The 27,550-nt window shown below is 48.1% G+C and overlaps 1 protein-coding gene and 1 pseudogene across 1 annotated transcript in view; one reads left to right on the forward strand and one right to left on the reverse strand.

Annotated features, from left to right (window-relative positions):
• Positions 1-12,227, reverse strand: part of abcc2 (ATP-binding cassette, sub-family C (CFTR/MRP), member 2) — a 278,866-nt gene extending 266,639 nt beyond the window's left edge. The window contains exon 1 of the mRNA XM_070876416.1: positions 12,161-12,227. Within this exon, the coding sequence (XP_070732517.1) occupies positions 12,161-12,169 (9 nt within the window). The 5' untranslated portion in view covers positions 12,170-12,227. The remainder of the gene's footprint in view (positions 1-12,160) is intronic.
• A 14,455-nt stretch (positions 12,228-26,682) lies between these two features.
• Positions 26,683-26,913, forward strand: LOC139260620 (U2 spliceosomal RNA; annotated as a pseudogene).
• The last annotated feature ends 637 nt before the right edge of the window (positions 26,914-27,550 follow it).

The following is a 27,550-nucleotide window of genomic DNA, read 5'->3' on the forward strand; positions in this document are numbered from 1 at the left end:
TCTCCCCTCTTCCAGGTCATCTATGTATATTTTAAACAGTTGTGGTCCCTGTGGCACACCACTAACCACTGATTTCCAACCCGAAAAGGACCCATTTATCCCGACTCTCTGCTTTCTGTTCGCCAGCCAATTCTCGATCCATGCTAATACATTTCCTCTGACTCCGCGTACCTTTATCTTCTACAGTACCTTTTGTGTGGCACCTTATCGAATGCCTTTTGGAAATCTAAATATACCACATCCATAGGTACACCTCTATCCACCATGCTCATTATATCCTCAAAGAATTCCAGTAAATTAGTTAAACATGATTTTCCCTTCATGAATCCATGTTGCATCTGCTTGATTGCACTATTCCTATCCAGATGTCCCGCTATTTCTTCCTTAATGATAGCTTCAAGCATTTTCCCCACTACAGATGTTAAACTAACTGGCCTATAGATACCTGCCTTTTGTCTCCCCCCCTTTTTAAACAGAGGCGTTAAATTAGCTGCTTTCCAATCCGCTGGCACCTCCCCAGAGTCCAGAGAGTTTTGGTAGATTATAACGAATGCATCTGCTATAACTTCCGCCATCTCTTGGTGTAGTCTCACCAATCCAGAATATTCATCCTTTCCTATCCTGAACACTGAAGTCACACAGCTGAATTGTCAGCCGTGGCTCAGTGGACAGCAATCACGCCTGAGTCAGAAGGTTGTGGGTTCAAGTCCCACTCCAGAGACTTGAGCACAAAAATCCAGGCTGACACTCCCAATGCAGTGCTGAGGGAGTGCTGTACTGGTGAAGATGCCATCTCTTGGATGAGATGTTAAACCAAGGTCCCGTCTGCTCTCTCAGGTGGAGGTAAAAGATCCCATGGCACTATTTCGAAGAAGAGCAGGGGAGTTCTCCCCGGTATCCTGGGGTCAATATTTATCCTTCAATCAACATTACCAAAAGAGATTATCTGGTTCTCACACTGCTGCTTATGGGATCTTGCTGCGCACAAATTAGTTGCTGTGTTTCCTACATTATAACAGTGTCTGCACTTCAAAAAGTACTTCATTGACCGTAAACGCTTTGGGATGTCTAGTGGTCATGAAAGGTGCTACAGAAATCTAGGCTGATACTTCAGTGTAGTGCTGACAGAGTCCTGCACTGTCGGAGGTGCCATATTTCGGATGAGATGTTAAACCGAGTCTGCTCTCTCAGTTATACGTAAAAGCTCCCATGGTATTATTTCGAAGAAGAACAGGGAAGTTATCCCCGGAGTCCTTTGAACAATATTTATCCCTCGACCGACATTACTTAAAAAAAAACAGATGAAAAGGATATACTTGCTTTGGAGGCAGTTCAGAGAAGGCTCACTAGTTTGATTCCGGGGATGAGGGGGTTGACTTATGAGGAAAGGTTGAGTAGGTTGGGCCTCTACTCATTGGAATTCAGAAGAATGAGAGGTGATCTTATTGAAACGTATAAGATTATGAGGAGGCTTGACAAGGTGGATGCAGAGAGGATGTTTCCATTGATGGGGGAGACTAGAACTAGGGGGCATAATCTTAGAATAAGGGGCCGCCCATTTAAAACTGAGATGAGGAGGAATTTTTTTTCTCAGATGGTTGTAAATCTGTGCAATTCGCTGCCTCAGAGAGCTGTGGAAGCTGGGACATTGAATAAATTTAAAACAGAAATAGACAGTTTCTTAACCGATAAGGGGATAAGGGGTTATGGAGAGCGGGCGGGGAAATGGAGCTGAGTCCATGATCAGATCAGCCATGATCTTATTGAATGGCGGAGCAGGCTCGAGGGGCCGCATGGCCTACTCCTGTTCCTCTTTCTTATGTTCTTATTATCTGGTCATTTATCACATTGCTGTTTGTGGGAGCTTGCTGCGCATAAATTGGCTGCCGCGTTTTCAACATCACAGTGGTGACTGCACTTCAACAAGTACCTCATTGGCTGCGAAGCGCTTTAGGACTTCCTGAGGTGGGTGAAAGGCGCTGTAGAAATGCAAAGTTCTTTTATGTTGCTATATCTATTGCTGTAATCGTCAACCTTAGCCCCAGCCAGACACTTTGAAGACACGGATCGACATGGGTAAAAACACAGTGCCACTCACCCAAAATGTGGAGCCGCAGTACTCGTCCAGTGCCAACGACATGCCTCACTCTCCCTCTCTCACTGCACGGTGCGCTCGGAAGGACTATTACACAATGCGACGGTGCAATAAAATGACTCAGCCTCAAATAAAAGAGTGACCTAAACCATGACTGGTCAAAAAAAATAATGAGCAGGGTTGGGGGTGGCACGTTGAGGAAAACAACAATAATCTTCTAGCCTAAGGAGTGCTGGACGCTGTCTGAATACCCGACCCCACCCCGTTAATCTTTAACTCCCACCACTTCATTATATCAGTGTTATTTAACATTTTGTTTTGGGAGGTGGGGGGGGGGTGCAGGGGGTTGTTGGGACATGATGGGGAGAATGATTCTGTTTTAGTTTGCTTACCAATGACACAAATTGATTTATTTTGCATCGAAGCGGGCTGCCGATGAACTTTGTGGGTCCGTGTCATTTCAGATTGATTAAAAAAAAAATGCAATGTCTATTCCAGCACTGACTAAAACAGCAATCTGAGGTTAATTATTAGAAGATGTTTCTTCTGGACTCAGTTTCTCTGTTCTAATCTGCCCTGCTATGAACTTTCATCTGGACTTTCAAACAGTGTTACTCAGAATTGCAACATCTGACTGTATATAAGAGGCAAATAATCAGGTGACCTTGCTGCCTTCCAACCCATTTCATAACTTACCTTTCAACTAATTGGCATTCTGGGTGAGGTGCAGTTTAGGAATTTAGTGAGGTCTATATGGGGTGAGATGAAGAAGGGTGGAAGGAGGCTTGTGTGATGCATAAACACCAACATAGCCCTGTTGGGCCAAATGGCCTGTTTCTGTTCTGTAAATACTACCTAATACTGCTATTTTGCTAATCAAGGCATTATCTGATCATTTGGCTGATCTGATGTGGGCAAAAAAGGACTATCAGCAAGTGGAATGGAAAGAGATTGTAACTTTGCACACATGAAGGATACAGGGTAGATGCAGAGAGGATGTTTCCCCTCATGCGGGAATCTAGAACTAGGGACCATAGTTTCAGAATAAGGAGAAATTTCTTCTCTCAGAGGGTCATGAATCTTTGGAATTCTCTGCCCCAGAGAGCTGTGGAGACTGGGTCATTGAATATATTTAAGGCGGAGATAGACAGAGTTTTGAATGATAAGGGAGTGAAGGGTCATGGGGAGAGAGCAGGGAAGTGGACCTGAGTCTATGATCAGATCAGCCATGATCCTATTGAATTGTGGAGCAGGCTCGAGAGGCCAAATGGTCAACCCCCTGCTCCTATTCCTTATGTTCTACACATGAAGAATACCTTAACCCGAACATTTTTTCCCCAACTCACTGGTTTTAAGGTACCAACGATATAGGTAAAAAACAGGATGAAGTCCTACAAGACGAATTTAGGGAGCTTGGAGCTAAATTAAAAAGTAGGACCTCAAAAGTAGTAATCTCAGGATTGCTACCAGTGTCATGTGCTAGTCAGAGTAGGAATCGCAGGATCGCTCTGATGAATACGTGGCTTGAGGAGTGGTGCAGAAGGGAGGGATTTAAATTCCTGGGGCATTGGAACCGATTCTGGGGGAGGTGGGACCAGTACAAACCGGATGGTCTGCATCTGGGCAGGACCGGAACCAATGTCCTAGGGGGAGTGTTTGCTAGTGCTGTTGGGGAGAAGTTAAACTAATATGGCAGAGGGATGGGTACCTATACAGGGAGACAGAAGGAAGTAGAATGGGGGCAGAAGCAAAAGATAGAAAGAAGAAAAGTAAAAGTGGAAGGCAGAGAAACCCAAGGCAAAAAGCAAAAAGGGCCACATTACAGCAAAATCTAAAGGGGCAAAGGGTGTTAAAAAGACAAGCCTGAAGGCTCTGTGCCTCAATGCAAGGAGTATTCGGAATAAGGTGGACAAATTCACTGCGCAGATAGCAGTTAACGGTATAATGTAATTGGCATCACGGAGACATGGCTCCAGGGTGACCATGGCTGGGAACTCAACATCCAGGGATATTCAACATTTAAGAAGGATAGACAGAAAGGAAAATGAGGTGGGGTGGCGTTGTTGGTTAAAGAGGAAATTAATGCAATAGTAAGGAAGGACATTAGCTTGGATAATGTGGAATCTGTATGGGTGGAGCTACGGAATACCAAAGGGCAGAAAACGCTAGTGGGAGTTGTGTACAGACCACCAAACAGTAGTAATGAGGATGGGGACAGCATCAAACAAGAAATTAGGGATGCATGCAATAAAGGTACAGCAGTTACCATGCGCGACTTTAATCTACATATTGACTGGGCTAACCAAAATGGTAGCAATGCGGTGGAAGAGGATTTCCTGGAGTGTATTAGGGATGGTTTTCTAGACCAATATGTCGAGGAACCAACTAGAGGAGGGGGAAAATAGAGTATGAGAGGCCATTTCGGACTGAGTTGAGGAGAAACTTCTTCACTCAGAGAGTTGTTAACCTATGGAATTCCCTACCACAGAGAGTTGCTGATGCCAGTTCATTGGATATATTCAAGAGGGAGTTAGATATGGCCCTTACGGCTAAAGGGATCAAGGGATATGGAGAGAAAGCAGAAAAGGGGTACTGAGGGAATGATCAGCCATGATCTTATTGAATGGTGGTGCAGGCTCGAAGGGCCGAATGGCCTACTCCTGCACATATTTTCTATGTTTCTATGTTCCTATGTTTATCATAGAACCATTCAATGGTTACAGCACAGAAGGAGACCCATGCCGGCTCTCTGCAAGAGCACTTGAGCCAGTTCCACTCCCCCGCTCTTTCCCTGTAGCCCTGCAAATTTTTTTCATTCAGGTACTTATCCAATCCCCTTTTGAAAGCCACGATTGAATCTGCCTCCACCACCCACCATGTGCCACTGTACAGCTATATTGCTGAAAGCCCCTTTTAAAACTACCATAAAATATTGGCAAATGATCCAAAGGTGGGCGGAGGAAACGTTACAGGGACAACCTCAAAGTCTCCCTGATAAAGTGCAACATCCCCACTGACACCTGGGAGTCCCTGGCCAAAGTCCGCCCTAAGTGGAGAAAGTGCATCCGTGAGGGCGCTGAGCACCTCGAGTCTCATCGCCGAGAGCATGCATAAATCAAGCACAGGCAGCGGAAGGAGCGTGCGGCAAACCAGTCCCACCCACCCTTACCTTCATCCACTATCTGTCCCACCTGTGACAAGGACAGTCGTGCTCGTATTGGACTGTTCAGCCACCTAAGGACTCATTTTAAGAGTGGAAGAAAGTCTTCCTTAATTCTGAGGGACTGCCTATGAGGATGATGAAAATATTGGTCATCTTTTTACTGTAATCATCCAGACGATTCAAATTTGTATTACAATTCAATCTAAAAGAATTTAAGATTTTTTGTCATTAATTCATGGGCGTCGCTGACCAGGCCGGCATTTATTACCCATCTCTAATTGCCTTTGAGAAGGTGGTGGTGGTGAACTGCCTTCTTGAACCGCTGCAGTCCATGTGGTGCTTTTTTCCCCCTCGCAGTTTGTTACATTATCATCATCATCACCATCATAGGGAGTCCTTCGAAATCGAGGAAGACTTGCTTCCACTCTAAAAGTGAGTTCTCAGGTGATTGAACAGTCCAATACGGGAATTACAGTCTCTGTCACAGGTGAGACAGACAGTGGTTGAAGGAAAGGGTGGGTGGGGAGTTTGGTTTGCTGTACGCTCCTTCCGCTGCCTGCACTTGCTTTCTGCATGCTCTCGGCGTCGAGACTCGAGGTGCTCTTCCTCCACTTAGGGCAGTCTTGGGCCAGGGACTCCCAGGTGCCGGTGGGGATGTTGCATTTTATCAAGGAGGCTTTGAGGATGTCCTTGAAACATTTCCTCTGCGCACCTGGGGCTTGCTTGCCGTGTCGGAGTTCCGAGTAGAGCGCTTGCTTTGGGAGTCTTGTGTCGGGCATGCGAACAATGTGGCCTGCCCAGCGGAGCTGAGTGAGTGTGGTCAGTGCTTCGATGCTGGGGATGCTACAACTGAGTGGCTTGCTGGGCCATTTCCAAGGGCAGTTAAGAGTCAACCACATTGCTGTGAGTCTGGAGTCACATATAGGCCCAGATCGGGTAAGGACGGCAGATTTCCTTCCATAAAGGGACATTAGTGAAGCAGATGAGGTGGAGTTTGAGATGGATTGATTTTTACGACAATCTGGTAGTTTCATGGTCACCATTACTGATTTGAACTCATGTCTCTGGATCATTAGTCCAAGTCTCTGGATTATTAGTCCCATAACATCACCACTATGCTACTGTTGCATTATATTAATATAATTGGCAAAATAACCAGGAAGAAGATGAGAATTTATTTTTACACAGCGAGTTTTTAAAATCTCATAATACTCCTGTGAAGCACTTTGGGACGTTTCACTACGTTAAAGGCATTGTATAAATACAAGTTGTTGTTGAGATCTGAAAGGGCAGTGGAGCAGATTCCATAGTAACTTTCAAAAGGATAGATATGTGAAAGGGAACAATTTATAAGGCTACAGGAAAAGAATGGGGGAGTCGGAAGTAATTGAACAGCTCGTTCAAAGAGCCGGCACAGGCACGATGGGCCTTTTGTGCTATAAGATGTTACAATTCTAAAAGGCTCAACAAACCTATTCAACACAGTTCACAAACATCTCCCAGCACAACATGGGACAGGCAGAGGTCTGAGACCAGGTTACTTGGCTGTCAACTCTGACCCCAAACAGTGAAACCAGTGGGCAGACTAAAGGGAGGAAGCAATAATAGTGAGATAAGCTGTACAGGAAATAAACACCACTGGAACATAAAGAGTAAAATATGATTCAAAAACATTTTTTTGTACTTTCACATTTTGCACCCTGCATTTTACTGCAAGACAGGGGCGTCCAAATCGCAGTCAATGGACCATCAGCAACACCCGAGCCCCGACAATCCCCAAAACACTCTGGCAAACTAAGCACATTTAAGTTCCAAAACTCATCACTCGCTGGTTTGTCATGTTTTGAATTTGGTGTTTGGGCCAGGAGGTTTGAGAAGGGCTTTAGAATCACAGATTTTTACAGCATGGAAGTAGGCCATTTTGACCCATTGTGTCCGCGCCGGCGACAAAAAGCTATCCAGCCTCATCCCACTGTCCAGCACTAGGTCTGTTGTATATGCAGACTATAGATATACTCTCTGTGTAGTCACTGTATCGTTGCATAAGATGGAGACTTGTTACCTGATGTACTATCAATAAGGTTTACACTGTGTATATACTATGCTGGCACCACTAGAGGATGCAACTGGTGGAGACCAGGGTTTCCTGCCCCTGTGGCAGAGGCTGTCCACCAGAGGGCACTGCAGTGGGAGACCTGAGGGTCACCTGCATAGGTGTGCAGGGCCCAGTATAAAAGGCTGCCCACCATGCTTGTGCCTCACTCCTTTATGAATAAAGGACCACGGTCACTACAATTTGAGTACAACACATTGCCTCGTGGAGTCATTCATAAGTGCATTACAGACATAACAAGGTCCGTAGCCCTGTAGGTTATGGCACTTCAAGATGCACATCCAAGTACTTTTTAAATGCAATGAGGGTTTCTGCCTCTACTGCCCTTTGAGGCTGTAAGTTCCAGATCTCCACCACCCTCTGGGTGAAGAAATTTCCCCTCAAAACCCCTCTAAACCTACCAATTACTTTAAATTTATGCCCCCTCTGCTAAGGGTCCTTCCTATCCACTCTATCCCGGCCCCTCGTCATTTTATACACCTCAGTCAAGTTTCCCCTCAGCCTCCTCTGTTCCAAAGAAAATAAACCCAGCCTATCCAATCTTTCCTCATAATTAATGTTCTCCAGTCCAGGCAACATCCTGGTAAATCTCCTTTGTACCCTCTCTAGCGCAATCACATCTTTCCTGTAATGTGGTGACCAGAACTACATGCAGTACTCCAGCTGTGGCTTTGGTCTCATTGGTGGGTACATCCTAACTCAGAATACCGAGGTCTATGGTCTGAAACATTCACAAATCACTGTGCCCCCACCCCCACCCCCCCCCCCCCCCCATTCCGACCAACCCCCACCCACCCAAGTCTCTATGGTATGCCCACGATAAAAGGTTGGGACAATTCTACTGCAAAAGCTTTTTCTAGGCCAGTTTTTTTTTAACATCATGGGGGCGTTCCCTCATGTTAAGAAAACCAAGCGCACATTCACAAATCTGCGCTGAAAGACGCCATTGCTTTTAAATCGAAGATTTTGGAGGGAGTCAAGAACACTGTCAAAATCAATAATAAAGTTCAACTTTTTTTTACCTGTCAACATAGAAGTGTAAATTAGGGATGCGTGCAATAAAGGTACAGCAGTTATCATGGGCGACTTTAGTCTACATATAGATTGGGCTATCCAAACTAGTAGCAATACGGTGGAGGAGGATTTCCTGGAGTGTTTTAGGGATGGTTTTCTAGACCAATATGTCGAGGAACCAACTAGAGGGCTACCATCCTAGACTGGGTGATGTATAATGAGAAAAGACTAATTAGCAATCTTGTTGTGCGAGGCCCCTTGGGGAAGAGTGACCATAATATGGTAGAATTCTTAATTAAGATGGAGAGTGACACAGTTAATTCAGAGACAAGGGTCCTGAACTTAACAAAAGGTTGGGTGGCAGTGTGAGCTGCGAGGAGGATGCTATTAGGCTGTAGAGTGACTTGGATAGGTTAGGTGAGTGGGCAAATGCATGGCAGATGAAGTATAATGTGGATAAATGTGAGGTTATCCACTTTGGTGGTAAAAACAGAGAGACAGACTATTATCTGAATGGTGACAGATTAGGAAAAGGGAAGGTGCAACGAGACCTGGGTGTCATGGTACATCAGTCATTGAAGGTTGGCATGCAGGTACAGCAGGCGGTTAAGAAAGCAAATGGCATGTTGGCCTTCATAGCGAGGGGATTTGAATACAGGGGCAGGGAGGTGTTGCTACAGTTGTACAGGGCCTTGGTGAGGCCACACCTGGAGTATTGTGTACAGTTTTGGTCTCCTAACTTGAGGAAGGACATTCTTGCTATTGAGGGAGTGCAGCGAAGGTTCACCAGACTGATTCCCGGGATGGCGGGACTGACCTATCAAGAAAGATTGGATCAACTGGGCTTGTATTCACTGGAGTTCAGAAGAATGAGAGGGGACCTCATAGAAACGTTTAAAATTCTGACGGGTTTAGACAGGTTAGATGCAGAAAGAATGTTCCCAATGTTGGGGAAGTCCAGAACCAGGGGTCACAGTCTGAGGATAAGGGGTAAGCCATTTAGGACCGAGATGAGGAGAAACTTCTTCACCCAGAGAGTGGTGAACCTGTGGAATTCTCTACCACAGAAAGTAGTTGAGGCCAATTCACTAAATATATTCAAAAGGGAGTTAGATGAAGTCCTTACTACTCGGGGGATCAAGGGTTATGGCGAGAAAGCAGGAAGGGGGTACTGAAGTTTCATGTTCAGCCATGAACTCATTGAATGGCGGTGCAGGCTAGAAGGGCTGAATGGCCTGCTCCTGCACCTATTTTCTATGTTTCTATGTTTCTATGTAACTTCGATAGTATGAGACGTGAATTGGCTAGAACAGACTGGCGAATGATACTTAAAGGGTTGACGGTGGATAGGCAATGGCAGACATTTAAAGATCACATTTAAACTTCAACAATTATACATCTCTGACTGGAGTAAAAATAAAACGTGGAAGGTGGCTCAACCGTGGCTAACAAGGGAAATTAGGGATGGTGTTAAATCCAAGGAAGAAGCATATAAATTGGCCAGAAAAAGCAGCAAACCTGAGGACTGGGAGAAATTTAGAATTCAGCAGAAGAGGACAAATGGTTTAATTAGGAGGGGGGAAATAGAGTATGAGAGGAAGCTTGCTGGGAACATAAAAACTGACTGCAAAAGCTTCTATAGATATGTGAAGAGAAAAAGATTAGTGAAGACAAACGTAGGTCCCTTGCAGTCAGAATCAGGTGAATTTATAATGGGGAACAAAGAAATGACAGACCAACTGAATAAATACTTTGGTTCTGTCTTCACAAAGGAAGACACAAATAACGTTCCGGAAATATTAGGGAACCGAGGGTCTAGCGAGAAGGAGGAACTGAAGGAAATCCTTATTAGTCAGGAAATTATGTTTGGGAAATTGATGTGATTGAAGGCTGATAAATCCCCAGGGCCTGATAGTCTGCATCACAGAGTACTTAAGGAAGTGGCCCTAGAAATAGTGTATGCATTGGTGATCATTTTCCAACAGTCTATCGACTCTGGATCAGTTCCTATGGACTGTAGGGTAGCTAATGTAACACCACATTTTAAAAAAGGAGGGAGAGAGAAAACGGGGAATTATAGACCGGTTAGCCTGACATCGGTAGTGGGGAAAATGTTGGAATCAATTATTAAAGATGGAATAGCAGCGCATTTGGGAAGCAGTGACAGGATCGGTCCAAGTCAGCATGGATTAATGAAAGGGAAATCATGCTTGGCAAATGTTCTAGAATGTTTTGAGGATGTAACTAGTAGTGGACAAGGGAGAACCAGTGGATGTGGTGTATTTGGACTTTCAAAAGGCTTTTGACAAGGTCCCACACAAGAGATTGGTGTGCAAAATTAAAGCACATGGTATTGGGGGTAATATATTGACATGAATAGAGAACTGGTTGGCAGACAGGAAGCAGAGAGTCGGGATAAATGGGTCCTTTTCAGAAAGGCAGGCAGTGACTAGTGGGGTGCCGCAGGGCTCAGTGCTGAGACCCCAGCTATTTACAATATACATCAATGATTTAGACGAAGGAATTGAAGGTAATATCTCCAAGTTTACAGATGACACTAAGCTGGGTGGCGGTGTGAGCTGTGAAGAGGAGGCTAAGAGGCTGCAGGATGACTTGGACAAGTTAGGTGAGTGGGCAAATGCATGGCAGGTGCAGTATAATGTAGATAAATGTGAGATTATCCACTTTGGTGGCAAAAACAGAAAGGCAGAATATTATCTGAATGGTGACAGATTAGGAAAAGGGGAGGTGCAACGAGACCTGGGTGTCATGGTAGATCAGTCATTGAAAGTTGGCATGCAGGTACAGCAGGTGGTGAAGAAGGCAAATGGCATGTTGGCCTTGTAGAATTTACCAATATCTCGCAAAGATTCCAGGTACCTTTCCCCTATAGAGGAGAAGAATCCCTTTCTGGGCTTTTAAAATGAGTTTAAAGGGGCAGACGAAGCCTACGGGGGATAAAAGGGGATGCATTGATGGAGACCCCCCCCCAGTGTTTGGACTCATAGGAAAGGGAATTCAAAATGGACCTAAATTACAGAAGCTTGAGATCCCCTAAACATCTATGGGAAGGAGCATATCAATGTTAAGATTCTACAACATTTTGGCTGCGAAAAGGAGTTACCAAATACAGGAGGTGGGGCCAAATTCATGTATTAAGGATCTCAGACTGTCTGGGGGAACTATTCACCCCCGAAGAGATAATCGAATTACCCAATCAAGCACAATGGAAATCATGGTCAGAAAAACTGGACAATCCTAAAACAATGCAAAACCAGTGATATCACATTCTCACACCCTAATCAAGTTACTGCTGACAAAGGAGACATTTGAAAATCAATGGACAGACAGTTTAAACAGAGCCCAAGAGATTTGATGGGAGATAACGGAGCCTTTTTTGGGATATATCTATCCCCCAGTTTTACAAGAAAAGACTAGCAGAACTCAAAACTAGCAGAACACAGAGAGTGGAACACAGACACAGACACAAGCAGCCGGAGCTGGGGAGTGAAGAAATGGAGTAGTGAAGGAAACTACAAGAAATCGTCAAGGACCGACCGGGCACGAGGCCCACGAAACGGAAGGTTTTCAGCAACCAAATTGACAACCCGGGTCACCACAACCAGCGAAACGACCAACCAAAACCAACTTAGCAAAAACCAAAGAATCGACCTTTATTTCCACTCTACAATCTACTTCTGAACGACCAATGGGTGAGAAATTACCAAAAGGGACTAACTAAAACTATTCCTAACCAAAGAAAGTGGGTACTTACCCCAAACATCCAAAACGCAAATTAGCGCATCAACGGATGCACCCCAACCGAAGACTACGCAGTCCGAAGTCCTCTCCTGTGTCCAGGGTGCGGCTCGCCTAGAAAGCCAAGTGCAGCGAACCCCGAAACCGTGATTCACTGGCAACTGTCTAAAGGGATTGGTGAGCATAGCCCCTGAACCCTCAGAGCTATAACTTAGTTAGTTAGGGGAATTGGGAGGGGGGGAGGGGTGGGAGGCTGGGATAACTTGTGTAAATGTATCTGCATTCTCCTCTTTACCCCATTTAGAGTTTAAGCTGCATTCTTTTCCCCACCGGCTGTAATTTGACAATTTTATTCAATGGGTTGTACCCTTCAGTGTGTATTGGTCTGTGTGTGTGTTATTGAAGATGTGCCTTTTACTTCCTTTTTAAACACAATAAAGCCATACCTGCTTCCTACCTTGAAACCGATTGACTGTCCAAGTCTGTCACAGTCCCTTCATAATTCCAGTGTCTAGAACCAAGCGTGTGGGAGCGATTCGGAACCGCTCATATAAGGTCAGAAGGGAAAGCTGACCCCCTGCAAACCACCCCTTACATAATGGCGACCCAGATGGGACACTGCTACAAGAGACGTGATAAGAGAGAGATTGGTTTCAGGAAACGAAGCAAAATGGAAGAGGGGATTTCCTCGTATGTGTTTAAGAGGGTAAATGTGGCTAAGGAGTGGGTACTCGATCTATTGTATGCTGAGCGTCCAGAAGATGCTGCAGCTCAATGGACCGAGAGCAAGGACCATAAAAAGTCGATAGAGAAGGCCGTTTGGCTAATTTGCCTTCACCAACAGATCCGGCTTCTAGATGAGGAGAATGAAAAATTAAAGGGAGTATTGAGACAGGCAGAAGAGAGGTCCAGCGCAAGGGCCACAGTCGGGGAAAGGCTGTGGACAGAGGTGGGATAGTTAAAGGAAAGTAGAGAGCTCACTAAAGAAAGGTACAAAACCCAACTGGACCTTTTACAGTGTCAGATTATTGAAGCCAAGAATAGCGAACTGGTATTGCGGGAAGAGAATTCCCGCCTCGCCAAGCAAGTTAAAGAGTATGGGGAGAGGGTGAGAGACATTCAGGTAGCCTATAAGGTAGCCAGTACCAGGGAATTTGAGGCAGGGGACCACGGCCCCTGCCAGCAGCAGATCCAGAGCTTGAACCTTGCTCTATCCCGGGCTAAAGGCATGGTGTGCCTGATAAACCGGGGTTTAGCCCAGGAACACCTGGTTAGGCAAGGAGAAACCCCTCTGTCACCGCCTGCAGCTCCCAGGAATGGCCCGGGGCAGCAGGGGTGTCAGCCAGAGTGCGGGGCAGGCAAGGATTGCGAACTACCAACACCGGCAGCCCCGAGTTTTAACTCGGCTTGGCAGCAAGAGGAAGAGGACGAGCCAATACAAGAAGGGCCGGAACCAGGGCCAATGCACCCGGTCCAGCAGCAGAAATTTGGCCTGCCTGATGCCAATGGGGCAGCAGGACCCCTAGAAAGCAAATTCGTAGTCCCCCACGATACCCAAAAACCCCAACGGAGGATCCCTCGGTACACTTCCTAGAAGTGGAACACACAGGGGATATTAACGGGTGCGATGATTCGGAGCAGGCTAAGCTGTTGCTCTTCTCGCTGGACACCAAGCTGTGCCATTCCCTCTCTGCAGACAGCAGAAAGGGGCGAAACACGTACGCTACGGTTAAGGAGGAGGTTCTAGAGGCCATGGGTATGAATGACGGGAGTCCTTTCTCCCGAGTGGAGAAAACAGTGCAGCTCTATGGGGAGACGCCACAGACTTTCGGCGACAGGTTGTGGCCGGTCTACGAAAAGGCCTGTAGTGGGGTTCTTGACCGGGCTCACCTGAACCCTAATGAGCTGGCTCACTGGCTCCGCAGCCTGGTGGCAAACAGCCTACCTGGAGTAAAGGCAAAAGCCGAGGTCTGGTTCGATCCAGGAGATCCAAGAACCACCGAGGAGACAGTGGTCAGACAGTTGACACTGGCTTACCGGAACGGTAGAGGGACAGAGGAGTCCTCCTCTAAAGGGAGGGTCCATGAGATTAAACCCAGCCAAGGCAAGAGAGAGTGGCATCAGGAAGGTGTGAACCCTCCCCACAAAGGAGGCGAATGTTTTGGGTGTGGGAAAAGTGGGCACTGGAGGAAGGACTGTAGGAACCCATGGAAAGAGACTAAGGGAAAGGCCACTTCAGCCCTAGCCCGTAAGGCCGGGGCAGGAACACCTGACTCATATGAGACACTCGTAGCCGCCCTACAGACACTCATAAACGGACAGGGAGCAGTAGCTATTGCAACTGGTGCAGTAGCCGGTACGGTAAAAACCTCTGCTCCAACCCACCCAGATGCATGACTAGAGCCAGCGCAGCCTGTGTACCTGTGTTCCCTAGAGTACGATGCCTGGAAGAGACCGTGCGTTACGATGGAGGTGGAGAAAGTGAAAGGGACCTACCTGCTAGATACTGGTGCTTCCAGCACCCTTGTATATGCAGATAACCCAGCTACCTCACCTCTATCGAACAGGGTCCCGTACAGTCTATTGGGGTTCACAGGCAATGAGCAAACTGGTTCGTTTTCCATCCCGCTCACCATTCAGTTAGGGACACTCAAAACCAAATGGAAGTGTGTCCTGATGAAATGGGAGCAGAAGCGAAAAGGGATCCTGGGGGCTGATTTCACCATTAGCCACCAGATCCTAGTGGATCTCAGGAACCACTATCTATGGGGAACCATAGTGACTGACAGGGAAGGGGAGGTGGCGGTGATCCCAGAAAAAGGGGCCAAGGGAACATTGTGTACCGTGAAGCCAAAGGAGGGTTATGATTTGGAATTACTGGTCAGTAACACCCCAGTGGAGTACCAGGCATATGTACGGGCACACCTTGCAGCATTCGCCACCCACAAACATGACTGTGGTAGGGTAACGGCGGTGGAGGTTAGTATAGTAGGGGACCCCATGACCCGACCACAAAAGCAATATAACTTCCCCAGGGAGGCAGAGGCAGACCTGACAACGGCGCTGGGATCACTGGTAGAGCAAGGGGTGTTAAGACCAATAGCTACCCATGTGAACTCTCCACTGTGGTCGGTTAAGAAACCGGACAACTCATGGAGGGCCACCGTGGACTATCGAGTACTAAATAAGAATATCCCTGCCTGTGCACCCACTGTAGCAGCCGTAGTGGACCTCATAGGGAGTATTCCAGCATCCGCGACCACTTTCACCGTGCTGGACATTTCAAATGGGTTCTGGTCCATTCCTTTAAAACGGGAGGACCAGTACAAGTTCGCCTTTACCTTTAAGGGCCAACAATACACGTGGAACTGTCTTCCCCAAGACTTCCACAATAGTCCCAGCATTTTTCACCAATGCATGGCGAACTGTTTAAAGGGCTTTAGCAGACCCCAGCAGCCTGTACAGTATGTGGATGACCTGCTCCTGTTCACCGATCAGGGGGAGGAGCATAGCCCACTGCTGGCTGAGCTGCTGGAGCTGCTAAAAGAAGAAGGGTTTAAAGTAAACCCCAAGAAGGCACAGATCGGCCAGAAGGAAGTCAAATTCCTGGGGCTGACTGTGCACGCTGGGGAAAGGGCCATAGACAAGGCTAGAAGGGAGGCAGTACAGGAGTTACCAGCCCCCAACACAGTGACAGGGGTAAGATCCTTTCTAGGGCTCACCGGGTACTGCAGAGACTTCATTGAGGATTATGCAGCCACCGCAGCCCCTCTGCTCAGGCTCCTACACAAGGGTGTAGAGTGGTACTGGGATGAGGGTTGCGAGGCAGCATTTAACCAGCTCAAGAAGGACTTGCAAACCGCGCCAGCCTTAGGAGCAATAGATGTAGGAAAGGAGTTTTTCCTGGAGGTGGCAGCCAGCGGGGACAGTTTGAGCTCAGTGCTGCTTCAAGAGCGGCACAGCCACCTGAAGCCGGTGGTTTACTCCTCCAGGATCCTCACAGATGTGGAGAAGGGGTACTCCAACTGTGAGAGACACCTCCTAGCCACACATTGGGCAATGAAAAGATCCTTGATTTTCACAGGAGGGTCTCCTCCAACACTCCTAACCCACCACACATCTACTCAGATGCTCCTAGATGGGAGGATTAAGGGCGGGACGGTGAGCAGTGCCTGCATTGCTCGCTGGACCCTGCTCCTCTCCCAGATGAACCTCAGAGTAGAAGGCCCCCATGAGCCAAGGCTCGCAGCCAACCTAATCTATCCAGGGAAAGCCCACAGGTGCTCCATAGAAGCGGTATGGGAGGTGAACATTGGCCTTCGGGCGGGGTTACACCCTACAGGCCGGGACATCTACGTGGACGGGTCCAGCACAGTAGCTGGCGAGCGACTCACTGGGTGCGGAGTCTATGACCCAAGGGCAGGTATTGCCCTGGCAATCAAGCTCCCCAGCACCATGAGCGCCCAGCACGCTGAACTGTCCGCCGTAATGTACGTGGTGACCCACCCCGAGGAATTCCCTACCCCGTACACGATTTGCTCGGACAGTATGTTCACCTGCAATTCATGTACGGAGTACCTGGCTATCTGGTCCCGTCGCGGATACACGTCCGCTGACGGGAGACCCCTGGCAATCAAGCCCCTGCTGGAGAAAATCATGACAGCGGTGGGGGAAGAAGGAAAGGTCTACATACATAAGGTGAAGGCCCATTCAAAAACCGAACCCCGTGCAGAGGGAAACCAACAGGCAAGTTCTGGGACCCGTATGACACCGGCCGCATAGCAGCGGTCAAGAATAAGAACAGGGCAGCAGAGAGTACAGGGATAGCTTTGGCCCCGGACTTAAAAACAGTTCAGGCACAGGACCCAGTCCTGAAAGCTGTCCTGAATGCGCTCGCTAGAGGAGAGAGAGTAGAAGGTCCGTACGGCACAGCAGCCATTACCGTTAAGGAAGGCATGCTGTTTAAAGAGGGACAATGGGTCGTGCCACAGCAGCACCAGAGGGAATTCCTAAAACTGGCCCATGAGGAGCGGGACACCCCGGGCCTGAGACCACCTGGCAATGGGTGGAACAGGCAGGATGGTGGCTCGATGAAATGGGAGCAGAAGGGAAAAGGGATCCTGGGGGCTGATTTTATCATTGGCCACCAGATCCTAGTGGATCTCAGGAACCACTGTCTATGGGGAGCCATAGGGACAGACAGGGAAGGTGAGGTGGCAGTGATTCCAGAAAAAGGGGCCAAGGGAACATTGTATACCGTGAAGCCAAAGGAGGGTTATGACTTGGAATTACTGGTCAGTAACACCCCAGTGGAGTACCAGGCATATGTACGGGCACACCTTGCAGCATTCGCCACCCACAAACATGACTGTGGTCGGGCAACGGGGGTGGAAGTTAGTATAAAAGGGGACCCCATGACCCGACCACAAAAGCAATATAACTTCCCCAGGGAGGCAGAGGCAGACCTGACAACGGCGCTAGGATCACTGGTAGAGCAAGGGGTGTTAAGACCGATAGCTATCCATGTGAACTTTCCACTGTGGCCAGTCAAGAAACCGGACAACTCATGGAGGACCACCGTGGACTATCGAGTACTAAATAAAAATATCCCTGCCTGTGCACCCACTGTAGCAGCCGTAGCGGATCTCACGGAGAGTATTCCAGCATCCGCGACCACTTTCACATTGCTGGACATTTCAAATGGGTTCTGGTCTATTCCTTTAAAATGGGAGGACCAGTACAAGTTCACCTTTACCTTCAAGGGCCAACAATACACGTGGAACTGTCTTCCCCAGGGCTTCCACAACAGCTCCAGCATTTTTCACCAATGCATGGCGAACTGTTTAAAGGGCTTTAGCAGACCCCAGCAGTTGGTGCAGTATGTGGATGACCTGCTCCTGTTTACCGATCAGGGGGAGGAGCATGGCCCACTGCTGGCCGAGCTGCTGGAGCTGCTAAAAGAAGAAGGGTTTAAAGTAAACGTCAAGAAGGCACAGATCGGCCAGAAGGAAGTCAAATTCCTGGGGCAGACTGTGCGCGCTGGGGAAAGGGCCATAGATAACGCTAGAAGGGAGGCAGTTCAGGAGTTACCAGCCCCCAACACAGTAACAGGGGAAAGATCCTTTCTCGGACTCACCGGGTCCTGCAGAGACTTAATTGAGGATTATGCAGCCACCGCAGCCCCTCTGCTCAGACTCCTACACAAGAGTGTAGAGTGGGACTGGGATAAGGGTTGCGAGGCAGCATTTAATCAGCTCAAGAAGGACTTGCAGACCGCGCCAACCTGAGGAGCGACAGATGTAGGAAAGGAGTTTTTCCTGGAGGTGGCAGCCAGCGGGGACAGTTTAAGCTCAGTGCTGCTTCAAGAGCTCCTCCAGGATCCTCACAGATGTGGAGAAGGGGTACTCCAACTGAGAGAGACACCTCTTAGCCACACATTGGGCAGTGAAAAGATCCTTGATCTTCACGGGAGGGTCTCCTCTAACACCCCTAACCCACCACACATCTACTCAGATGTTCCTAGATGGGAGGATTAAGGACGGAACGGTGAGCAGTGCCCGCATTGCTCACTGGACCCTGCTCCTCTCCCAGATGGACCTCAGAGTAGAAGGCCCCCGCGAGCCAAGGCTCGCAGCCAACCTAATCTACCCAGTGAAAGCCCACAGGTGCTCCATAGAAGGGGTATGGGAGGTGAACATTGGCCTTTGGGCTGGGTTACACCCCACAGGCCAGGACATCTACGTGGACGGGTCCAGCACAGTATCTGCTGGCGAGCGACTCACTGGGTGCGGAGTCTATGACCCAAGGGCAGGTATTGCCCTGGCAATCAAGCTCCCCATCACCATGAGCGCACAGCATGCTGAACTGTCCGCCGTAATGTACGTGGTGAGCCATCCCGAGGAATTCCCAACCCCGTACATGATTTGCTCGGACAGTATGTTCACCTGCAATTCATGTACGGAGTACCTGGCTATTTGGTCCCGTCACGGATACACGTCCGCTGACGGGAGACCCCTGGCAATCAAGCCCCTGCTGGAGAAAATCATGACAGCGGTGGGGGAAGAGGGAAAGGTCTACATACATAAGGTGAAGGCCCATTCAAAAACCGAACCCCTTGCAGAGGGAAACCAACAGGCTGACAAACTGGCCAAAGAAGGTGCCCGCATGGGAAAGTTCTGGGACCCCTATGACACCGGCCGCATAGCAGCGGTCAAGAATAAGAACAGGACAGCAGAGAGTACAGGGATAGCTTTAGACCCGGACTTAAAAACAGTTCAGGCACAGGACCCAGTCCTGAAAGCTGTCCTGAATGCGCTAGCTAGAGGAGAGAGAGTAGAAGGTCCGTGCGGCACAGCAGCCATTACCGTTAAGGAAGGCATGCTGTTTAAAGAGGGACAATGGGTCGTGCCACAGCAGCACCAGAGGGAATTCCTAAAACTGGCCCATGAGGGTCCAGGAGCGGGACACCCCGGGCCTGAGACCACCTGGCAATGGGTGGAACAGGCAGAATGGTGGCCGGGACTCAGGGAGGACGTCCGCGAGTTCTGTGCGAACTGCCTGGTGTGTGCTGCGAACAACCCTGACCCCCAGAAAAGGATGGTGTCCCTAGGACACGTCAGGAGGGTAGAGGGACCATGGCAGTCAATCCAAATTGACTACATCGGGCCCCTACCCACTGTCCAGGGAGGCTACAAATACTGCCTAGTCCTGGTGGACGTGTTCTCAAAATGGGTTGAAGCCTTCCCCTGCCGAACAGCCACCGCACTAGGGACAGCTAAGATTCTAGTGAGGGAAGTGTTCTCCCGGTGGGGACTCCCACAGTATGTGGAGTCGGACCAGGGGAGCCATTTTACCGGGCAGGTAATGCAAGCAACCCTTAAGGTGCTCGGCATTGAGGGGAAATGACACTTTGCCCACAACCCACAGTCATCGGGTATTGTGGAGCATTTAAACCGCACTATTAAAGAAAGGCTGCGGAAGGAGATGGGAGACTCACCCCAAAAGTGGGTGGAGGTCTTACTGTTGCTCCTAATGGGAATCCGAGCCAACCAGTCAAAGAGCACGGGATATTCCCCATACAAGCTCATGACTGGCATGATAATGCGGACCCCCACTCATGTCCTAGCCCCGGTGCTCACAGAAGGTCAGCTCAGAGAGGTGAACCGGGACCAGTTTGTCAGGAACCTGTTTGAACACCTCAGGCAGATTCACTGGCAGGCTGCTAGTAACATGGGCAGACAGCATCAGAGTAACCGATTGCTGCTAGAACCCAGCAAACACCACGAATGGGAGATAGGGGACCAGGTCATGGTGAGGAACTATGCTCAGGTTGGGGTTTTTGAAGCATTATATATGGGGCCATACAGCATTGTGGACAAGGCAAGCCCAATGGTCTATGCCATAAAGCTGCCCCGCCATACTAAGTGGTTCCACATCAACCAGTGCAAGCTGTACAACCCAGGATCAGCCAAGCACAGAGGGCAGCCGGGAGGGGTGAACCGTCCTCAGGACAGGGACCCTCCGTTGGCCACCCCCGACGGTGGAGGACCCACAGGGAATGTGGCAGGCTCAGAAACCGTGCCTATTGCACTACTGGAGGGGCTATCCCACCCATCGTTTGGGATTCGGACGTACCCCCAGTAACCCAAGCCCTGAGAAGGACCCTCCATACACCACAGCCAAAGATACCATGGTCACCGGCATCAGAGCCTCAGCGATTCTACCCTAGGAGAAGGGCAGCCTGACAGGGAAGGCCAAAGGTCAGAAGTACAGAGGCCGCTCAGAGTAGGACCCCCAGCCAGCTGCCTCCAGCGGTGAGGGTCTCACAGGAGCAGTAGCAATGAGCTGTCCCAGAGACAAGGGATCCAGCTCACCGGCTGCGGGGAAACCCTAGCATCCAGGCGGCTATCAGGCCACACAGGACTTGGGCCTGACAGGGATTAACTAAGCCACCTGGAGACGGGTGGCGATTGTACATAGTTCTAATTTTTAGTTTAAGGCAGCTGACTGCACCATCTTACATTTTAAGTTTAGTTTAGAATTAAGGCTAATGTTGCAGTAATGTTTCGGTGATTGTTTTGAGTTGGTCTTATGTGTCAGCCAGCCTGAGAGCAGTTCTCAAGGGCACGATCCAGACATTACCGGGTGATGGACAAACCTCAGGAGACAAATTGATGTTGTTTAATCTTAATCTATGTTCTTCCTTCTGTAATGTGGTTGTACGTTGCCTACATGCTGGTGAACATAATGTAATTGAAATTAAATGTAACTGTGCTCAAATGCAATTGTAGTGATTGAACCCCCCTCCAAGCTGGGAGGGTGTAAATGTAAAAAGTTTGTACCTGTAAAGGGAAAAGTGTGTATCTATGGTGATGTTGCATAAGTATAATGCATATTTTGGGTATTAGTTTAGTTAATTTACGGGGAAGGTTATCTCTCGGGAGTCAGGAACTTTGCTCACCTGGAAGATGATACCATAAGTGATATGGTATCACAGGGGGAATGTAGAATTTACCAATATTTCGCAAAGATTCCTGGTACCTTTCTCCTGCAGAGGAGAAGAATCCCTTTCTGGACTTTTCAAATGGAAGGAAAAACTTTGGAACACAAATGAGTTTTAAAGGGGGAAACGAAGCCTGCAGGGGATAAAAGGGGGTGCATTCATGGAGACCACCCGCACCCCCTCCCAATGTTTGGACTTTTTGAAAAGAGAATTCAAAATGGACCTAAATTACAGAAGTCTGAGATCCCCTAAACATCTATGGCAAGGAGCATATCAATTTTAAGATTCTACAACATTTTGGCTGCGAAAAAGAGTTACCGAATGCAGGAGGTGGGACTAACCTCTGTGAAGCAAATTCGTGTATTAAGAATCTCAGACTGTCTGGGGGAACTATGCAACACCAATTCACCCCCTAAGAGATAATCAAATTACCCAATCAAGCACAATGGAAATCATGGGCCCAACTAGATGGTCAGAAAACTGGACAATCCTAAAACAATGCAAAACCAGTGATAGCACATTATCACACCCTAATCGAGTTACTGCTGACTAGCCCACCAAATACACTGACAAAGGAGACATTTGAAAATCAATGGACAGAAAAGTTTAAACAAAGCCCAAGAACTGATTTGACGCAAAAATAAGGAAGCCTGTTTTAGTATAATTGAAGGCCTGTTCTGGCAGTTAGGTGTGCTTCTCAAGACACTATTAAGTTAGCAATCTCGTTGCATAAGTTTTACACCAGCCTCGAAAAGTGGGACCCCGAAACATCGGCGAAAGGAATCTCTAAAACCCAGAAGGACAGCACCACAACAGCAAACAGGCTGTCAAAATTACTATCGGAAAGTTGCAGGCCATCATGACCAACCAGTCAACCAGAACCAACCCGACAAAACCAAAGAAAAACCGAAGATTTTCCACTCTACAAGCTGGTCCTACGCTACCAAGGGATACAGACTACAGAACGTGGACAACTAAGGCGAACACCAGAGTTGGAACTGTCAAAAGGGGATTGGTGAGCATGGCCCCTGAAACCCCAGAGCTTTTACTTAGTTAGTTAGGGGAATTGGGAGGGGGAGAGGCTGGGATAACTTGTGTTAATGTATCTGCATTCTCCTCTGTCATGTATTTGCTTCCACTCTAAAAATGAGTTCTTAGGTGACTGAACAGTCCAATACGAGAACCACAGTCCCTGTCACAGATAGTGTCATGTATCTCACATTACTGTATATAACTGTATCTTACCATGCTATACATGACTGTAACTGGATATGACCTGTAACAATAAGCATACCTTACCACCAGGGGTGCACTTGCAGGAGACACTCCATACCTGCCCCACTGAGGTATATAAAGGGAGGTCTCAGGCAAGTGCAACACTGGGAGAGCTGGAATTAAAGGTGCAGGTCCTGAGTGACCTTGACTTCAGCATGTGTCTCGTGTAAGTCAGTACATTAGAGTCAGGACTTAACATCCTCTTTACCCCATTTAGAGTTTAAGCTGTATTCTTTTCCCCACAGGCTATAATTTGATATGTTATTCAATGTGTTGTACCCCTCAGTGTGTATTGGTATTAATATTCTGTGTGTGTTATTAAAGGTGTGCCTTTTACTTTTTTTAGACACAATAAAGCCATACCTGCTTCCTACCTTAAAACCGATTGTCTGTCCAAGTCTGTCACAATCCCTTCATAATTCCAGTGTCTAGAACCAAGAGTGTGGGAGCGATTCGGGACCGCTCATACAAGGTCAGAAGGGAAAGCTGACCCCCTGCAAACCACCCCTTACAGCTTCTCCAGGAGTGCTGGCTTCCAAAAGGTACAAGGCTGCATTGAGCCACAGCGCCTTACGAGCACTTTTGAAGGATTCCAAGATGTACAGGAACAGAAAAAGCTTCCACTCCATTAATGTGCAGCTCGTGTGTGATGACATGCATCATATCATGTCAATCGATGCAAGATACCCTGGCAGCACCCATGATGCGTTCATCCTACACGATAGTGTTGTATCTGCCATGTTTAAGCAGCAGCCAGAAAGGCAGAGTTGGCTACTGGGAGACAAAGGGTACAGCCTCGCCACCTGGCTCATGACGCCCCTACACATAACCCGGACGGAAGCTGACCGTCAATACAACATGTCGCACATTGCGACACGCAGCATAATTGAGAGGACCATTGACATATTGAAACAGCGTTTCCGATGCCTGGACCATTCCGGAGGCTACTTGCTGTACTCCCTTGAGATTGTCAGTCAGTTCACTGTTGTGTGCTGCACGCTGCATAACTTAGCCATCATGAGGCAGCAGCACCTGGTAGTGGAAGACCCACCTGCAGTGAGAGTGGCTGATGATAATGATGATAAAGATGCAGGTGACGAGCAGGAGGAGGAGGATGATGAAGATAAGGAAGACATGCAAGTGCCTGAGGCCAGAGCACGATGGCGGAGGAGGGCAGGCCCTGTAATGATTGCTCGAGCCTTGCGCCAGCAGCTTATCCGTGAATGCTTTACTGATGCCTGAGGGCTCAGCGACAATTATTCCACATGGTCTTTTTATTGTTTGGAGCTGTTCCGTAATGTTGTGTTGTGTTAATGGAACATAATTCAGTTTTAATGTAAATATATTTTATTCAAAAGTTTACAATGTACTTAACTTAACTTTAATAAAATGATTCTTGCATCAAACTTTACTTTAATATCACTCTTTAAAATCACTTAAAAACTTTAAGATCACTTATAAACTTACAAAAAAACTTTTAATTTTAGAACAGTTACAACAGTAACAATCATAACAACAACAGCAGCAAAGAAAGGCTGCACCCATCTCTCCTCTACCTTGTTCTAAGACCGCCTGCTGCGGTTAGTCTTGGATACTCCACCACTCCTGCCCACAGGCGGTGGCGCAGTGTTACTGGGCTTGATACCAAGTTTATTTTTTCTAACATCTCAGGTCCCGCGCACCTCTTGAGGGTGGGAGCGTCAGGCAGCAAGTTAGAGGGCCAGGCAGAAAGTTGGAGGGCCCGACTTTGGGCTCTTCAGAGACTGGTGTGGGGATTGGAGTGGGAGTGACAGTTGATTCTGTCAATGGGTGCGGGTGCGGGGTCTGGGCGTGTTCCCTTATTGCAGCAGCTAACTCCAACATGCTGTCCCTCATGCACCTGACAGTGTCTCAACGACCTGCAACATTCCCTCCCTCATGGTCAGTGACTTGGTTTGCACTACCTTTGACATTCCCTCCCTCATGGCCACTATTCCCTCACTGATAGTCCCGAATATCGTTCCCATTTCTCGTGTCATTGCTGTTACTTCTCCCGACATTCCCGCTACCTCATCACTCACCCCACTGATAGCGTCCAGGAGTGATCGGGTAAGGTCAATGCTCTCCGCACTCAATGACATCATCTGAACCACACCTGTTAGATCCTGCACCTCAGGAGAGCGTGGTCAAGCTCTCCTTTCCCTCCTCCATGGGTGTGGCTCGCACCCCAACACTGGGACCCACAGCCTGGGATGGTGGGGCCCTGGGTGTGCCTCGCTGCACCACACCACTGGGACCGGCAACCTCAGAAGGCGTAACTCTGGCAATACGCCAGAAAACGTGCTTGGGGAAAATTGAGCCCTATAAGTGCAGCATTGAAGATGAAATCTCAACAACAACTTGTATTTATATAGCATCTTTAACATAGTGAACCGTCCCAATGCGCTTCACAGAAGTATTATGCGATAAAAATTTGACACCGAGCCGTGTAAGTAGAAATTAGGGCAGGAAAGAGGTAGGTTTTAAGGAGCGTCTTGAAGGAGGAAAGAGAGGTAAAGAGGTTTAGGGAGGGAATTCCAAAGCTTGGGGCCTAGGAAACTGAAGGCACAGCCATGGCCAACAAAGATTGAGCGATTATAATCAGGGATGCTCAGGAGAGCAGAATTAGAAGAGCGCAGACATCTCGGGGGGTTGTGAGGCTGGAGGAGATTACAGAGATCGGGAGGGGCGAGGGCCATGGAGGGATTTGAAAATAAGGATGAGAATTTTGAAATCGAGGAGCCAATGTAGGTCAGCGAGCACAGGGAGTGATGGGTGAGCGGGACTTGGTGCAAGTTAGGACATGGGTAGCCGAGTTCTGGATCATATATAGTTTATGTCGGGTAGAATCCTCTCTCTTGTTCCTCCTAAACTCCAAATTTGTGCTCCTGCTCTCCCCCTCCTCACATTCTCACGGCTTTGAAGCTGAGAGCCAGCACAATCACCGACTCAAGTTCATCCCTTCCTTCCTCATAGAATCTATTGGATTGGAAAGCCCAAAAGCTGGGGCTCCCCCGATGGCTTAATGACCAACTGCACCACGTGCTGCACTGCTCCTCTGAGCAGTCGAGGAAATGTCCCAGGTGCGATTTCTTGTCTGTGCTGAACAGGCAGATCTGAGTTTGGGCAACAATGAAGGTCATAATTTCTATGCTGAGGCATAAATAAGACAGCGCCTGCTCCTGGTAACTGGGAATGTAAGGTGAGGATTTGGAGGGGAGAAGGGGTTAAGCTTTGGTTGCGATATCTCCAATAGTTGCGTATCCTTGCCAATACTCACTGTCTCGGTGAACAGGTGATCAGCAGTCAGGTGCGTGTGGGACCAGAGGGATACCAGCATCTGCGAATCTCCCAGTGGTAAAGGCAGCAAAGTATTCGTCGGAGAGCATGCAGGTCCAAGATTCAGTTCTCACTCGATGCCACGTTTGGCAATGAGAAATACTATCGCGCCCTGCTCCACAGGCAAGGAGAGACTAAAAACAGCCAGAGCTCATGCCAGAAGCGGTGGGATTGCGTTCAGTCTAAGGCATAGAATTGAAAAGTAAGAAAGTTATGCTAAACCTGCATCGAACCTTGGTTAGACCAAACTTGGAGTACTGCGTACAGTTCTGGTCGCCATATTATAGAAAGGATATAGAGGCACTGGAGTGGGTGCAAAGAAGATTTACAAGGATGATACCAGAAATGCGAGGGTATACATGTTATGTATTGTTCAGGTGCATTAAATCGGCCTTGGGAGGTGGGTGGCTTCTCGGCCTTTTGGCTAAGATCTGCATAACTAACCTGACCAGCCACCATGACCTCCGGGTGGTTTCTCCCTGGTCAGGAAGGTATATGCTTACATTTTTGTAAACAGGAGGTGGGTGGGATGGCTTGACCCATCCACCTCCACGGAGGTGTGTGGGGGACCTGACCCATCCACCTCCATGGCACGAACCTGGTATTGCAGTACTTCCAGGAACGGTGCAGTGGCTCTAGGCCTTTTGGCTAAGAGCATTGGCGCAGAGTGATCCTTGACTGGTGCAGGGTGACCTCTGGCGTTTGTGACTTGACAAAGAATTGGAAACGATTGGCTACGAATTTATAAAAAAAAAATAATAAAAAAATAAAATAAATAAAAATAAAAAATCGGCCTTGGGAGGTGGGTGGGGTGGCTTGACCCATCCACCTCCACGGAGGTGTGTGGGGGACCTGACCCATCCACCTCCATGGCACGAACCTGGTATTGCAGTACTTCCAGGAACGGTGCAGTGGCTCTAGGCCTTTTGGCTAAGAGCATTGGCGCAGAGTGATCCTTGAATGGGCCCAAGGTGACCTCTGGCGTTTGTGATTTGACAAAGAATTGGAACGATTGGCTACGAATTTAAAAAAAAAAATGTATAAGTACAATGGTGCACCACAGAGGGCGCTGTGGTGGGAGACCTGAAAGTACCTGCAAGACAGAATATAAAAGGTTGCCCACCACACCTGAGAGGCACTCTGGAGTTGCACAATAAAGGACTAAGGTCATAGCAGTTACTACAACACCAGACTGTGTGGAGTCAGTGATTTGAGTGCTACATACATCACAATGGCGATGAGGACACGTACGAGCTTCACTCAACCATGGCT

Source organism: Pristiophorus japonicus, chromosome 3 (assembly GCF_044704955.1).
Source record: "Pristiophorus japonicus isolate sPriJap1 chromosome 3, sPriJap1.hap1, whole genome shotgun sequence".
NCBI lineage: Eukaryota > Metazoa > Chordata > Chondrichthyes > Pristiophoridae > Pristiophorus > Pristiophorus japonicus.